General features: G+C 31.7%; 2 protein-coding genes across 2 annotated transcripts; both read right to left on the bottom strand.

Annotated features, from left to right (window-relative positions):
• Positions 1–1936: 1936 nt before the first annotated feature.
• Positions 1937–5136, bottom strand: LOC114381651 (putative disease resistance RPP13-like protein 1). The gene is made up of 3 exons (XM_028340896.1): positions 5050–5136; positions 2687–4864; positions 1937–2296 (listed from the first exon to the last, which is right to left on the bottom strand). The coding sequence occupies exons 1-3, from the start codon at positions 5134–5136 to the stop codon at positions 1937–1939; spliced, it is 2625 nt and encodes an 874-aa protein (XP_028196697.1).
• Positions 5137–5858: 722 nt separating this feature from the next.
• On the bottom strand, positions 5859–10312 carry LOC114381448 (flavonoid 3',5'-hydroxylase 2-like). The gene is made up of 3 exons (XM_028340703.1): positions 9917–10312; positions 8791–9339; positions 5859–6689 (listed from the first exon to the last, which is right to left on the bottom strand). The coding sequence occupies exons 1-3, from the start codon at positions 10262–10264 to the stop codon at positions 6057–6059; spliced, it is 1530 nt and encodes a 509-aa protein (XP_028196504.1). The 5' UTR covers positions 10265–10312; the 3' UTR covers positions 5859–6056.
• Positions 10313–18179: the final 7867 nt, after the last annotated feature.

The following is an 18179-nucleotide window of genomic DNA, read 5'->3' as shown; positions in this document are numbered from 1 at the left end:
CTGATTTATACTCTTTGTGTAATCAAGTTGATTTTAGTTATAAAAAAACAAGTAAAAATAAGAATAACATGGCCAATGTTAAAAGAATTTAATACCAGATTTATGTGCAGATTCTAATGCCAAAATGACTGGGTTGTTAGATGATATTAATGTTGAAAGGAGCTACAAACTATCATTTTATTTATCTTGTATAAAAAATAATGTTTTTTTTTTAACACTTTTATTAAAAAGTTGCTATTTTTTCTCACTCAAAAACCAGATATTTTATAATCTAAGTCATTGACACTCTTTCCCCGTAACTATATTATTTTATTGAAGCTTTAAACAATAACTTGATAAGAAATATTTAACCATGTAAGCTCAAGGCTACGGAATTAGTAAGGCCAGACCAAAATCCCAAAAGCAGCAGTAAAAAACATCAATCTATCACTTGCAAGCTTGCACGAGGTTAACTTACAAGAAAACACGGTTAACCAAAGCATTTTAAATTAATTATTGAACTTGGAGAAAATAAGGACAAATGAATAGGGTTAACTTACAATTTATTACAATAAAACATAAGTATCCAATATCAATCATCATCCAACACCAAATTCAATTAATGCATAAAATTAGATGGTCCCACACCATAATAAATATAATCTAAAAGATTCTGGCTTTTACAAATTCACTCCAAGGAAACCCACATAACATGACATTAGCATCAATAAAGCACAACAATAAAATATCTTTTGCTTGTGAAAAACAACAGATAAAATCAACAAACCACATGTTTATTTGGACCAACTACAAATGCTATAAAGGATAATTCTAGTGTTTTGTTAAGATGATTCAATAGAAACCTTCCACTTGTGGAAAAACAAACGTGACAACGGAATTGAAATGGAGCCATCATAGTCAGCAAATATTAAGTGTCCACCACCTCAGCTACTATCTGTAATCATTAGGGAGTAAAATAGTATTTTTTTTATCTCTAATCAACATTTCAAAATCAATAGAATAGTGCAATACTGTATTATTCCATAACAAGTTTTTAGAAGAGATAACAATCACTTTCAGCATCAAATAAAGTCCCATTTGAGTTTGTAAACAGAGTATTTGATGGAATTTCTTAGTTTTTTTTTTTATAAGAAAGAATAATTGATTAGGAAGCCATCAGATTCCTTCCTTAGCATTAATTTACTTCAATAATCCATCACACCAAAATTCTTTATTTACACCACTCAATATCTTCCCGTAAAACCAAAGAACTAATATTATGAGAAAAGCAAGACTTAGAGATATTATCAGCTGAAAATTATATTATCTCAAGCTTACATTCTCAATGTGTGCTTTAGCAATAACTAGGAAATCTCTAATCAAACATATTATAATGCATACTATCAACAAACGAAAACAAAATATAAAATCGTTCTTATAGTTTACTATACCACAACAATCTAAATCAAGAAACCAAAATACTTAAGATAAGATAAAATGTCGATCCGTATATGAATAAATGTTTTAACTATTGAAAAGTTATAAAAGACTTGAATATATTATAAATATAGAAATATTCATTTTTAATCTTTCATAAATAAAGGATTAAAAATAGATGATTTTTTAAAAAAAAATACTAAAAGTGAGACAAGTATAACAATTCACTAAATTTATTAAATGAATTTTGAGTGACTCACATGGAATTACTATTCATTCCATTAAATCCATTTTAGTTTATTTAAATTTCAAATAAAATTAAACCCCACAATTGAAATTAGCAAGTGACACAGAAAATGGTTTGAAACAAATAATCTATGGTGGATAATATATATATATATATATATAAATTTCTTGGGCCTTCTTCCACAATGACGACAAAAAATAAAAATAAAAATCACATCATGGAGTAGAATAAAAATAAAATGGTCACCTTAAACTCCTTTATACATGCAGCAGGTCATATTATCACTTCATCGTTTGTCTTGATCGCAGGAATGTGAGCAATCTTAGACCAGTGTTTCCCTTTCCGACTTTGATACCTTGCTTCTAGTAAAGGACAGCAACTTATCTTCAGTAATTCAAGAGACGTTGGAAGCTGATCTTCTGGCAAGGACTCAAGGCTTTCACAACGAATGATGTCAAGCCGTGTGAGGGAAGTGAGATGTTGAAGTCCTTTTCCTTCCAACAACCGTAGGTGCAAATGTTGGAGCGAAGAGGGCAGTAACTGTTCCTTCAACAGGGTGTTAACAACATCTTCCTCTCCAAAACCCGAAATGAAAAAGATGAGACAGAGAAGTGAGGCGTTGGAATAGGAAACCTAACTCATGTTTAGACATAGATGATAGCATTCCAACATTAACAGAAAGTGATTGTAAACTGGAAGGCAAACACCTTGGGGGCAATGATGTTAGCTCTGGGAGCTCATAAAAGTGTAACGCTTGAAGGGCAGGGAGATCAATTTGTTCTGGAAGTGACCTAAGTTTTTTACAATCCGTGACATTAAGATGAGATAATTTGAAAGCATTCATTCCACCGCGAGTAGTAATTGCTTCCATACTGCGACAACCCCAGATATGAAGATATTGTAGGGAAGGGAAACAATCAAATGGAAAGGACACTAGGGAGTGACAACTATCGCCAATATACAGAGATTCAAGTGATGTGTATTTGTGCCATGATTCGAGAGACAGAAATTCTAAGTTCTCACAGTTTTTAATGACGTTGGAAAGCCTTCAGCTGGGAAGGAAATCAAAGTGGGGATATTTCCAAGAGTTAACTTTTGAAGACAATTGGCAGCTAGTATCATTCTTGGCAAACATGACAAGCTGTCACACTTTTCAATAGATAGTTCCCTATAAGAAAAGTTGTCAAGCAAGGACAACAAGCCTTCTCCCACTTCAGAAACTTTTACTGATTCAATTGATGTGTTCCAGTGCAGATGGCATGATTCAATTGCCAGCTGGTTGCACTCTTTTATACTAATCTCTGTCAACGAAGGTAGATGCTTGGGCAAGTTTCCTCTCAACTTGGGGCACTTTGATAAACTCAAACGCTTAAGGCAAGGAAAAGGGAATTTGCTGCCTTCACCTTCAAATTGTAGCCACTCCTCCCATTCTGACATCTCTTCAAACTCGATACTCTCCAACAATTGAAATGGCTGAAATGAAAGAGAGCCTCCATCGTTGCAGTAGAATTCTTCACCAACTGTCTTCACCATTTTCATGCTTTTAATCACAAGCTCCTTAAGAGATGGTAGTTGTCCAAATGGTGGAAGTGAAAAACAATAGTTGCAATCACTAATGCAAAGGACTATAACATTAGAATACGAAGAGTCACCCAACCATTTAGGAAAGCTTGTGCCACTGTAGGATCTGATGTTGAGCTTCTTTAAATTTGTTGATGGTTGCAGGTTCTTAAGTACAAATTTCTCAATTGATGAATCTTGTGGTTCACTGCCCCACTCCAGTGTAAGCTCCTCAATATGCTCCTTTTTCTTTAAGGCAGCTAGAAATGCATCCTTGGGATCAACAACATTTTGTAGCTTCAAAATGGAAAGCATACCCTGCAAGTAAGGGAATTTTCTTAACTCTCCAATAGTTACTCCATCTTCTCTGCCTACAATGAAAGAAGTCAACACACGGAGATCTTGTAGCTTGCTTATTTGTGCTGGCATCGCCAACAAATTTGTGTCTCTAATATCAAGGTGGGGTAAATTGACCAAATTTCCAATCTGTTCAGGAAGCTGAGTAAGAAATTCACAATGTGATAATTTTAATGTCAGCAAATTGTAAAGCCTACAGGTTGCATCAGGCAACCTTTTGATGGAAGTATAGGAAAGGTCAAGATACCGCAAAAGTACCAGAATGCTTACTGATTCCGGCAGCTCAGTGATATTTTCATATTTAAGCAAGGACAATGTTCGCAAATATCTTAGTTTTTGCAGCCAATCATGTGACACCTTTTTTGTAACACAATATTCACCGTATAAATAATTACGTGCTGCTAAAAAGGTGCGCAAAAACTTTTGCTCATACAAGCCCTCAAACCATTTAGAGACATCATACAGATTTGAATGAAATGCTAAATGGCGAACAGTTCCTGAGATTTCACCACTTTCAAAGCAGCAACAAGTTTTTCCATATATCAGTTTAGCTAAATCATAGATGAGGTCATGCATTCGAAACTTTTCCTCTGCTTTAGTATTGTCTTTTTCAATTAAAGATCTTGATAATAATTCATTAAAGTATTCATCACCTACTGATTCCATTGCTTTCTCTCCGTGGATTTGTTGAAGAAAGCCTTCAGCCATCCATAACAGAATCAATTCCTTCCTATCCAATAAATGTTGTTTAGGGAAAATTGAGCAATAAGCAAAGCATCTTTTCAAATGTGCTGGGAGATGAAGATAGCTTATGTGTAAAGCTGGTAAAACCTCTTCATGTGCCCATAAGTTGCTGTTCAGAATTCGATCCCATTCCTTTTCATCAACATTTGATCGCAAAAGACCTCCCAATGTTTTAGCAGCTAAAGGTAGGCCATTGCATTTTTTTGCAATTTTCTTACCAGTTTCTTCTAGGATTGGATATTCATTGTAACCTTCATTTCCAAAAGCATGTTCAGCAAGTATACACCAACAATTTTCATCTGTTAGATGTTTCAGCTCATAAATGGGATATGTATGTGTCATTTGTGCAACTTTCTGTTGTCGAGTTGTCACAATAATCTTACTTCCCTTTTTCCCACTGCTAAAAGGTGCTATTAGGTGATGCCAATCATTATACTTCTCATTCCAAAGGTCATCGAGCACAAGCAAAAACTTTTTATCTTTCAAGTTGTTCTTCAACTCAACACGAAGAGCATCAAGTTGTCCTCCATTTTGATGTCTCTATTATAAAATTGAGACATTTAATCATCTATTTTATAAAATGAGTAGTTTTGATCCCATGGATTGACGGCTAAAAACTAATGTTGACTGTTATAATTATTTTTTAATGAATTGAAATGTATTTAATTTTTTTTTTTTAAAAAAAAAGACACGGAAAACTAATCTCGTAAGCGGCGAATCCAAACTCGACCCTCATCTACAACGTTGACTTCACAATTTGCAGTCATTAATTCCACTTTAAGTGCCAAACCAAAACCAGCCTCAAATATCATTAGCTACCCGTCGTCATTTGTGTGTTCTGCTATATTGTTTTGTTAAAACATTTTCTTCATTTGAAAATTTGTGCGCATATGAAATAACTAGCTAATTATCTATAATTGTGATTGTTTATATATAATGCTACAAGCATTTTTTTTTTTTGAGCTTCAGTGCCCAATTCTTATAATTCCATTTCTTGCCATTGAACACCTAATTATTACCGGGGACGATCAACTTCATTTTAATGCATTTCTCAAACATTTCTTATGCTTGTTAATTTGTGATATTTTTTAAAATTTAATTTGAGAAGAAAAAAGCCAATTAACAAAAGAGATAACAGATCTAGAACCAAAGAAACATGAAGAAAGCCACCAGTGTTTTCATACAAAAAAATTGAGTGTTTAATCACCATTGAAAGATAACTTTTTTTAATTAAACACATTTCAATTCATTAAAAAAAATACAGCTATCAACAGATCAATGTTAACTTTAACCGTCAACACATTGGTTTGGATTGAAAGGTCAAAATTATGAATTTTATAAATTAGAGGGATTACATATCTCAATTTTTAATGAGAGGATCAAAATTGAGGATGAATAAAAATAGAAAAATTAAAATTACATTTTATAAAAATAAAGAATAAAGAATTAAAATTTAAAATACTATAAAATTTCCCACAAATTAAAATATGAGTGAGAATTAAAAATATAATTAAACCAAAACAAGACAGCTAAATTAGAGATCCATGAAGAATAAAAATCTAAGCCTTGCAGGTGGTGGGGTAACGGATTTCCAAGTAACATAGAACCTTACAAATACAAATAGGTTGTGCAACCCAAACATTACTTATTTATGTAGCCACAGCCACAAAATCATTGGACAACAAAATAAGGCTAGAGAACATAGCTGGTGAATATTCGAACCCAACCAATTCTAAGAAATGTAAGCACTTGGGTTCAACCTAGGGGTAACCAAAGCAGCAAGTGGAACCTTTTTTTGCAAGGCAAGCCCAAAGGACTCCTCCATGTCTAACTCCCTCACCCCATTGGGTAGCTTCCAATCAAACGAATGCACCAAAGTGCCCAAAATGTAGTGAACCAACACAATCCCCATCCTAGTCCCTGCACAAATCCTCCTCCCAGCACCAAATGGAATAAGCTCAAAATCATTCCCACGTGGGTCAATTTTGGCATTCTTCCCACTCAAAAACCTCTCGGGCATAAACTCCAAAGGATTGTTCCACACATCAGGGTCTCTTCCTATGGCCCAAATGTTCACATTCAGCCTAGTGTTCTCGGGAATGTAGTAACCATTCACTTGGCACGGTTCAGATGAGATTCGAGGCAGGTTTAGGGGTGTTGAAGGGTGCTTTCTATAGGTCTCTTTGCAAATGGCTTGGAAGTAGGGAAGCTTTGGTATGTCAGATTCTTTGAGACGGCGATCCCTTCCTATGACTTGGTCCATTTCTTCATGAGCCTTCTTCATTATGCTGGGCTTCTTCAACATCTCGGCTAAGGACCACTCTATTATACTTGAAGATGTATCGGTGCCTGCGGTGAATAGGTTCTGGAACAAAATAGCATATATAGTTGTTAGAACAAAATCTCAAGCTAGAAAATGTTGGTGTGTGGTATGATTATGAGGCGAGGGATTAAATTATCATCGTAATAACTTGCACTAACATTTACATCATCAATAAATTTTTATATAAAATATGATTTGTATTGATTCGTTGAATTTGCACTATATATAACATAGATTTTTTTGTTAAAATTGAACACTATTAAGATGGTATTATTATATTCACATTGTAATTTAGTCACAACAATTAATATTTAGTTTCTAGTGTAAACAAAATTTTAGGTCTTTTTTTTTTAAAAAAAAAGTCTTGACTAAATTTGTTATTTATGTATTAAAAATGTGATATATATACTAGACAAAAACTAATATTATTATGCATATAGAAAATAAGATGGAAAATAAATATTCTCATATCAGATTTAATACATGATATATAGTCAATGTGATTCACTACGTACAATACCAAATGATGAGAAGATATTTTCTTAGTTGGGACATTACTTTCCGTGGCCCCAATTCCAAATGCAGCAAAAAGTTGGTATAAATAATTGGGGGAGAGGCCCGCTGAATTTAATTTAATTGCAGCATTTAACCTCCATCATGATTAATTTAAGTTGATCTCACACAATATATATGATATATTCGTAGCTTGTACTTTAATATTTCCGTCTAAGAAAATTTATGATACAGACTGCCCATTTCCTTTTTGGCTAAATTCAAAGTGTACTTACTTGGCTTATAGCTAAACTTATATCATAAACAAGTTGTACTTGTAAAACAAATAAAAATTCAGATATAGTAGAGTTAACTATGCAATATCGCAATTAATTTTTAATTTGTCATACGGAAATCCTTTTTCTTTGTGGTTCAATTGTAAATTTATAGTTTGAACAATATAAACAAATTTTGAACGTATTTTTGTCACTTCAAGTCATAAAAATTAACTCAACATTTTTCAGGCAAAATAAGTTATGATGTGTAGGACTAAATTTACTATGTATGTGTGTGGGGGTGGCGAAGGGAAATTGATTATGTTTTTTTAATGGTTCTAACGAAGTCTTATATTGCTTCCAAATTTTTCACTTTTTATTCAATTTGCCAAAACAAACATGCTATAATTATGTACAAATAGAGGGAAGATTATTTTAAACAAAACTTTCAAATATTATGATATCAAAATTTTTTATAAAAAGAAAAGAATTGAACCAACAATACACTCAACGTACCTACTCTTTGATATTAGTTAAAATATGTTAGAAACCACAGAACAAGTGAGACTCATTCAATAAAAAAAATAGAACCAATGTATGATTTACAATCAATTTTAGTCAATAATAATATATTTAAAAAAATGAATTAGAAAGTGTTTAAAAGAATGAATTAGAAAGTGTATAGCATTTTTGAATTAAAGATGTTGAAGTTTTTAATATAATTCTTGAAAATGTAAAAAAACCATTGATATATATATATAGGCGGATCCAAGATTTTAAATTAGGGAGTTTAAATTATAAAAAATAAAATTAGTGGATTCAATTATATAAATATAGATAAAATAAAATATAAAAATATAAAATTTTATTTATAAATTTAATAAATTTTAAAAAATAAGGAGGTACAAGTACCCTCCTACACTTTTTTATGAAGAGAATAAATTTTTTTTATCACTCATGTAGGTCCGCCAATATATATATATATAACAAGGGATTTGAAAAATATGGAAATAACACTTTCTTTTTACTACCTATCCTAACTATATAAGTTGTTTTGTTAACACCACACCAAAGTTATCAATGACAGATGACGACATATGCAGAAGGCTAAAATTTCTCCATATTAGGAAGCCATTGCACCCTATGGCGCCGTCATAACGGGCCTCCCTCACAAACTGTCTATGGGCAGAGGGGTTGAAAAATGCCACGTTATAACGTTAAGGCGGATTATAACGGTTATTTAACAACGTTGGATACCATAAGTGATCCTCCATGGTAGTTATCCTCATATAACAAATATTTTACTTTTTTTTTTGTCTAATAAAAATGAAGAAAGAAAATGACACATTTGAGAAGTAAGATAAAAAGCGTTATACCAAGAGTAGTGCCTTGATGTTGGTGAGCGATAGTTCCTCCCCATCGGAGTTCTCACTATGATGAGCCATTACCATGTCTAAGAAATCGGGCTTGCCCTTTCTCTTGTGACTAGAAGCAACATGCTCCTCAATCATGCTCGTTAACAACGCATCAAACTTCTTGTGCAACTTCTTCATCCCACGCTCTATGCCTTGCAAGTCCAACTTGGCCAAAAAGGGTATGAAGTCACCAATGTTGAAGTAACCAGCAACGGTCATGAGCTCAACCACCATGTCCTTGAACTCGTTAGACTCCGAACCCTTTGTCTCAAACACTCGACGACTCAATATAACTTGGCCAATCATGTTGGCCATTGAATATGTCAACATCTCCGCCACCACCACAGCCTCATCCCTCTTGTTACAATCGTACATTGCACCAAGCATGTGCCCCATCTCTTCATCTCGAATTTGGGCCCAATCATCAAGTGCCTTTCCTCCAAGCATGTGCAAGTTACTTAGTTTTCTTAGCAACTTCCACCGTGATCCGTAATGAGCAAACACCATATCCTGTCAACAAGGACGGATCCAAAATAGCCAAAAGTGAAAAGATATACATATGTTATTATCTTAGTAAATTATAAAGCTACGTATTTTAATATATTAGAAAAATTATTACATATAGATAGAGGAAGAGAAGAATTCACTTATTTTAAGAATCTCATTTTTGGATTAAGACCCTGAAACATTTGGTTTGTATTTAAATCCAAACCGGTCCATTTACAAATCACCTCATAAAAACAGTTTGGTTAATCAATTTTTTTTTTTTATATAAAGTGAGTTAGTTAAATTTTTTTCAAAATGGTTTACATTTTATTAGCTTCGGTTTGGTTCCATTAGTGTCAATTATTCATTCTATACTGTATATGGATAGGTTTTTCTAATTAAATAATTGAATAGAAACAAAATTAATTTATGTAAAGTTAATTTATAAGAATTCTCCGAATCTAACCTCTTCATAAGTTAATTTAATTCTATTTAGCACTTAGTGAGAGAGAAAAACAAAAAGAAAGTATAGTTATATATAATAAGTGACATTAATGGTGTGTTTAAAATAAAAAAAAATATGAAGGTGCTGCATTCCTACCCGTGCATCATAAGCCAAATGGGTTGCACCAGCATTGGAGGGCCGGTTTGAAAAGTTTTGATCAAGGGTTTTGAGGAAGGCACGAGCAGCAGCTGGAGTAGAGGCCACAACCATGTTGTTAGTGCCCATTTTGAGGTACATTATAGGTCCATATTTTTTTGCCATCTTTGCTAAGGTGACATGAGGCATGCTTCCCATGAGAGGGAGTGCACCCACAACTGGCCACCCTTTTGGCCCCGGTGGGAGTTTCTGGCGATAGCTTTTGAGGAATGTTTGAATGGAGAGACGAGTGATCAAGAAGATCAAAATGGAAGTGGCAATTTCTTTTAGAAGTAACAATGAGTCCATGGTGAAGCTAATTAATTTGCTAGTTGCTATGAAGTAATAATTTGATGATTCGGGATATCTATGATGGGGTTATATTTAAAATGGATGTGTGGTGTCGTGTGGTGTTTGAAATGGTAGTTCATCACGCAAGGCACGTCTCCACCAACATTTTACTGAATATAGACAAAAAAGAGTTTGTACCCCATCCCCCTCCACACACATTAAATATAAAATACATGCTTGCAAAATAGAAGTTAAAAAAAAAAAAAGCAAAGAAACAATTAAAAAAATTGTAATAGAAAATAATACTTGTAATTTTCAATTATTTTGCACAAATACTTTCCCGTGGTTCTATCACCATTATAATTTCTTTTTACTTTGTTAAAAAAACATTTTTTTTTAATTTTAATTATTTCATACAATATTAAAATTAAGTAAACTTAAATGATTTTGATTTTGATTTAAAAAATTTAAACAATGGGGAAATTTTAAAAAATAAATAAAGAATATGAATCAAATATAGTAGTTTAGATTTTTCTTTTAAGAATAAATATATAAAAATGAAAAGTTAAAATTTAAATAAAAAGATTTTTTTTTAATAATGGAGCCATTAGACTCGGAATATCCTAATGGATGGTTGGGGTGAGTAGTGCGTGAATTAGAAGATTGACCATTAATCATTTGTGAATATGGAAAGTGGGTTACTCTAAGAAAGTAGGTTATCAGCTGACATGGGGCGTGCAAGCGTGCAACCAAACCTTCCATTGCCAACCTAACGCCTACGAGAGATTGCATCTAGTCAGCTACCATTCTTTTTGGAAATAGCATTTCGAGAGTCTTAATGCGCCACATTGTGAAAATTAAAACTTTTACTTATTTTAGTTTGAGTGTTTATTTTTTTTTTTTTTAAATATTTTTTTTTTTAAATTTTTAAGATTTAAAAAATATATTGAGAAAAAAAGTCAAAGTGTCACCGTATTTTTACTTCTTAAGAAAAGATTGAAAACGTTGCTTTACTATTGATCTGTTTTTATGTATATTTTCTAAATTTTAAGAAAATGTATTTTCACTTTTATTTTATTTTTCTTTAAAAATGAAAAAAAAATACTCAAACCAACCACCAACTAAGATTGATTTGGATTCTCATGTTTTACTTATTTTTTTTTTAAGAAAACAATTAATTTTAGGGACCAATTTAATTAATTGACTATTATAATATTAAGGAGTAAATTAATTAACAACTCGCGATTTTTTTAAGGCCAATCCTAGTAATTTATTTGTTACTTTTTGTTAGTGGGAGGTATTCCAACTTATGGTCTCTTTATGTAACATCTCATATACTTTTTTTTTTAAAATATTACATAAAATGGTTTGAATAATAAATATTGTGGAATATGTGTCATTAACTTTTAATTTCTATTTTTAAGTTAAAAAAATATCTCATCATTTTTTTTGTATAAGTAAGATAAAATAAAATAAATGCATTGCTTAAGAAACATCAAGTTTTCACGTCGTAATTAAATATGTAAATAAATGAACGCAAATTTATAATATGAAACCTTTATATGTAAATAAATCAAATAAATAGTGTCACAATAGAAGAAATTTGGATACAACCCAAAGTGTAAAAGTAGTTAAATTATCGATACACATCTGTTACATAAAGAAAATAGTTTCAATGAAGATCTCACCCCTCAAAATACATCAAATATAAAAAAGGATCTAGGATCAGAGCAGATTACTACCCGACTAAAAGTATTGAATTACGCCTAAGGTATAAACACATGAAGGTAACCAATCCTCCTCCTAAGATGAAGGCTCTAAATCTCGTACAAGCTCATGATGCACTTCCTCCTCCTCGGACATCATGTCGGTGTGATCTCCTCAATCCTCAATGACCTATATGAGACATAATAACTCAAATCTCCAACTCATGACATTACCTCTTGCATCAAACCTCATTGATCACTTCAAATTCTTGAGCATCGTGAGAATCTTCCATAGCTAGATAAAAACAGTTGTCTTAAAACCACTCTGGTTGTCGATGAGACGTAAATCCCCAAGGAATATAGCAATACTGACAACGATTGATAGTTATGGGCGTGACATTTGGTCTTTCTACCAGCACCATGTGCACCAGAGTGTGACATGTGTAAACTAACGTGTGTGTCTCCTGACACAACCACACTCTTTTTGTCTACCTACTATGCCAAGCTCGTAGTGGGTGCGACTCCCTTGACATCTCCTAACCCTAAAAGTTGTTGGTTATATGCGTGAGTCCTCCGTTCCTCAAATGCCACAAACAACACACAAAGTATACAATTTACATAACCATGACATATGGTTTTTTCTAGGCAAACAACACTTATGATGCCCTAGGGTGCATAACTATCACACTTGACATAAATAACTATAATATTTAACACCACTGACTATCACTCTTGACACAGTCAAATAATACACTTGGCATTATTGATAATCACATTGAACACAATTGACTGTCACACTCGACACATAACAAGGCCCAACAATGTCACTAAGCCTCCCAAGTATTAGTGGTCTTACACAACCACGTCGATGATAGTTGCGAGTGATCATCACATATGAGTACAACGTATACCGACCCCCAAGCTCCCAACTCCAAAAACTATAGTCTCGGAACCTGTCAAGAGTAGTAAAGTGAGGCCTGTAAGTTTCCCACGCCAAATGAGTGCACCAAATGTCAGGTAGTCACCACTCGCTAATTCCCTTAGGTTCTTCGAACCTTTCCGCCTACTATACCCAAGTGTACCGTGTAAATCATCCATTTCTGAACATAAACCTCGTCATCTCACAAATGGAACATAAATATATATCTCACCATCTTATAGATGGAACATAACCACATACCTTATCATTTCACATATGAACCATAATCATATACCTCACCATTTTATAGATGAAACATAACCACATACCTCACCATCTCACGAATAACCCATAATCATATACCCCACCATCTTATGGATGGAATCTAACCATAACCACACCATGTCACAGATGAATCCTAATAACAAAACACGTCATCTCACAAATGGGATAAAACTAATGGTTCCTTACTCATCAATCTTCTTGCATTTTTATGTCGCATTGCGTGCGTAGCACTCATGTCGTGTACAACACACAAGACAAACATTCATACACACACAGGGAGAGACAAGGCTCAAACCTATGTACTACTCTCAGGGAACCATTCTAGGCCCCTCAAGTGAAAGAAATCACGTTTCACACAAATCTATTTGAAAATTTGACAACATAACAGATTTTATCCAATAGAATGTTCTAAAACTTGTTTTATTCATAACTTTTCCTTGAAAACTCTTATTTAACTAAAGTTTAAGTTTAACCTTTTCAAGATAACAACGTGTTCAAAGAAGTTTAACAACAAGCATAAGGTTCGAGAGTTGGAGAGACCCCCTTACCTCTTGTAGTCTCCATGAATCTAGAAGGAAGAATGGGGGAGTTTAGGTTATAGTTTCCAACCTTTAAGAGTGCAAAAATAAGATTTGAAATTACAAGTGAGAATAGAACAAGAAAATAAAGTGAAAACCAAGCTTAGAGTTGAAAATGGAAGCCATTTACCTAAGCTTGATGGAAGAAGGGCTCAAGAACACTTGGGAAAGCTTGGAAGAAGAGTGGAAATGGTGTCTCCTTCGCTCTTGACCAGCTCATGAAAATAGAGGAAGAATGAGCATGACTGGTGAGTTTTGGAGCCTAAATGAACTTATAGAAGAAGTTTAGAGTATGACCCATTGGATTAAGGTGTTAGCCTATCTTAATCACTCAATTTTGACTCATGAATGACTCTTGCTCAGCCATTGGGTATTTTTGCTTTTTTTATACCAAAACTAGTAAATTCTATCCTAAACGCCTTGATTATTGTGCTAACTTTCTCGATTATTATGTTAACCTCCCTAGTAATACGTGCACTTAGAGTAAACCTCACACAAAGACAAATTATATTGTGACTCAATGCACAATCCAATTCTTGCACAGATGAAAATCTAGCTCAGAGAGTTTCTATTTCCCTACCAAACTTTGCTAAACCAATCACATGCATATGTATACATAGCAAAAAATTCAATTATTAAAAATATAACTACTAAAATTAAATTCATACATGCATAGATGACACCACACAGAGTTTTCTCTATCAATCCGGGTTGTAATTTTTCAAGGTGTTACAACTCTAACTTATTTTAATTATTCTACATCATATAATTGGACACTTTAATTAGTCGCCAACTAAACTAAAATTCTATTTTTAAACTAGTTGTATAGTCATTTATGAAAATACCATCCACTTTAAACTCTTATGACTTAATTATCTCTTTTCTAATTCTATGAAATTTAGATCACCAATAATCAACCTCAATTATCCCTACTTAATTTCTAAATTTACTTACATTAATTCATAATTTTCTTTCAAGCTTCTAATTTCTATTTTTAGACCAAAATCCAATTATTAACATCTAAGCCATTAATGAGTTGACCATTATTTGACTAGAGAATTTTCTCTAAATTATCCTTATTCTGTCTAGACTTTACCTTAAAAATTTATGAGCTTAACCATTCATAGATATTCTATTATAACATCTCATTTTCTAGTTTAAAAACACTATCCAATCACACAACAAACAAAAATATTGTCTACCACATAGACATGAAAAATCGGGATGTTACAGAGTTTCTCTCTTTTTTTTTTCCTTTAACCACCAAGTTAATCCTATAATCCCCCATTTCTCTCTTTAACCACCAAGCAAACCTTATAACTCCTAATTTGAGGGATCAATTTTTCTTTTTATTTATTTTAAGGATTAATTTTCTATCTATTACAATTTGAGAGACTAAATTGAGGAATAATGTTCAACCTTAGGGGCTATTTTGTCATTTTAGGGACAAATTTAACCTCTTATTACAATTTTAGGGACTAAATTAGTTATTCACTCTATTAGAAAATATCCCCCTCACATAATTTTTTTTTTTGTTGATTAAAAAGTTTAGGTAAGTTGGATTTATAAAGTTCACTAAGGTCAAGGCAAACTTCAAAGTACTTACCATGATATTTACAAATTAGCTACCAACAATGATAGAGGTGTAAGCGGATCATAATCAACTTGCGAACCCGATCAATCCAACCTAACCCAACAATATTTTAACGGGTTGAGTTGACTCATCAAATTGATTTGGGTTCACTTTGGTTGACCCAATTATAATTGGATTGGGTTTCTATTAGTATAATAATAAAATATTAGTATTAATAAAAATAATAATTATTCTAATTCTTTCTGTATGTTTTATATGTGTCGTAACCCTAAAACTGAGCAAAGGAAAAACAAAATTATGATCACGTCCTTAGCTAATTATTGTATGCCAGCATAAAAAAACAAGCATATACAATGTAAGTGACATAGTCTAATATCAAAAAAATATTATGTATATGAAAAATGCATATTTGATGAAATTATGTGCATGATTTCACATATAAATAAAGAGAAAAGAGAATTATATAAAAGTATAAAAAGTTATAAAAACAACAAAAAAAATATTTTAGCTTTAGTTTTATATTAAATACATACATAATTAAGGTATTTCTTTTATTTTGTAAAAAATTAAAGCAAAGCACATACACTTTTGAAGTAGCATTTGACACACTGGGGAGCATCCGTCGTCAAGTAACAAAATGAAGACAAATTACTTGGAAGCTAAACACACAAATGCTAGGAAGAGTTCAGACACATGCTAGGATTTTGAAAATGAATAAAATCTCTTGTAGTTGAGCTTCCAAGATGCAAGATGAACAAAGGGGATGTTGTTTAAGACGTAGAGTCACATGTTCTATGTTGGGTAACCAATGTCTCAAATGCTCACCCTATGTATATAATGCCTTTTTTCTAAACATTGCTTTTCAAGTAATAAAACAAACTCCGAATTGATCAAGTGTATTTTTATTTAAATTTTGATGAAGATAATTTAAAAACAAATTATATGTTTAAATGTAATACATGCAAGTTGTTATGGTGTAGGACACAAAAGGTGATTTGGATCATCTAGCGTGAAATAGACTTAGAGAAAATAAGAGAATCAAAGAGAATTTAGAGAAAGATCTTTGAAGAAGTCTAATAGTATTGAGTTTTGTTATGTGTATCTTTCTTTGATGTGATTACAAAGTATCTATTTATAATGTTTGTTTACGTGACATTATCAGTCACATGACTTATTACAAATATTTATTGTGTTAGATATCTTATCTTGAAGGTTACATGAGACTTGTCCTCAATTAATTGTTACTAAGATGCTTTTTACTTCAACCGTTTAGATTTGTACTCAACATGATCTTTAAGTTGTTCATAATGTATTAGGTTGTGTGTCACGCATTCATGACATGTGAAGTTGATATTTATTCTAGAACGGTTGCGCCCGAATCGATATTATCTCAAAGAGACAATGTCGGTTGATCAAGTATAAAGTTGATATTTACACTGAAACAGATGCACTTGAGTTGATATTATTTTAGAAAGAATATCAACTATTTGAGTATGAAATTGATATTTACCTTAAAACACACCTAAAAAAAAGGTTTGCCAATTATATTTTATTTAATCTATGTCTTATGCAAATAAATTATTATTGTCTTATGCAAATAAAAAAAGTTAGGATAAAAAATTTATTTTATCCCCCTTAAAAATTTCAAATTGGATTTAATTAGTCACCCAAAAATTTCATCATATTTATGCCCCTCTAATTTAAAAAAAGTTGAATTTTGGTCCTCGAAGTAGTTATAATTAACCCCTAATAACATTTACAAACCATTAGAAAATACATTGTATGGATCAAAAGTAGAGTATTTTTAAACTAGAGAGACAATTTTTGGAGGTTTAAAACCTAATTTGAAAAAATCTAGAGGAAAAAAATATTTTACCAATAAAATAATATTAAATCTTTTCATGATTTTTTAAAATCATTTAAAATTAAATAAAAAGGTTAAATGGTATTTTTATTTAAGGTGACACTTAATATCAGGATTTTTTTATTCTCACTAAATTATTATTATTTTTTGTTGAAAACTAAATTAGGTTTTTAGGAATGAGAGTCTTAAAGAATATTCATAAAATATATATAGTAATTATATTAATTTTCTAAAAATAATATATTTAGAGTCAATTATATTTTTTTATACCAAATCACCTGTATTTTCCATAAAAGACAATTCTACTCAAATTAATTAAATTGATACGAATGACAAAACTTCTCCTCTAAATATTTATCTTATATACTGCATACTCAATTTTATTAAAGCTTATGCAAAATTTGATTATTAAGGTAATTGATAAATGTAAAATTCAAAATACATGACCTTATCAATTTTAAAGATTTTTTTTTTTGTCTTAATTGTAGTTTTGGTTCACCAGGAATTGTAATTTAGTGTCTATCTCAAGTTTCAATTATGCCAATTGGATCCCTTGAGAGCATTGTAAATGTGATATTTTAATCATTCAAATCTCAATTGTGACAAGTAAATAATCTAAGTACTCTGATTTTACAATTTTCCTCATGATTTAGCAATTGTGAGATTGAAACTAAAATTTTGGGGACAAAAATAGCACCATTGTTATACCCACAAAATTAAAATCATACAATTGTGATATTTGGAGGACTCACTTGCCATTATAGAAATCTAGGTATTAAAATCACATATTTATGATACATGAGGAATTAAATTGACACAATTAAAACTTAAGAGTTAAAATTACATGATTAATTTTAAGAACTAAAACGATGCATAATTATAATTTTAAAAGAACTAATATAACATTTTACTCTTTTTTAAGAAAAATAAGAAAACAGAGGAAAATAAAACAAGAAAATTTTTATCAACGTTTTACCAAGTACCAAC

This window comes from Glycine soja, chromosome 13, assembly GCF_004193775.1.
Source record: "Glycine soja cultivar W05 chromosome 13, ASM419377v2, whole genome shotgun sequence".
Lineage (NCBI taxonomy): Eukaryota > Viridiplantae > Streptophyta > Magnoliopsida > Fabales > Fabaceae > Glycine > Glycine soja.
Note: the sequence above shows the minus strand (reverse complement) of the source record. Positions and strands in the feature narration are given on the sequence as shown.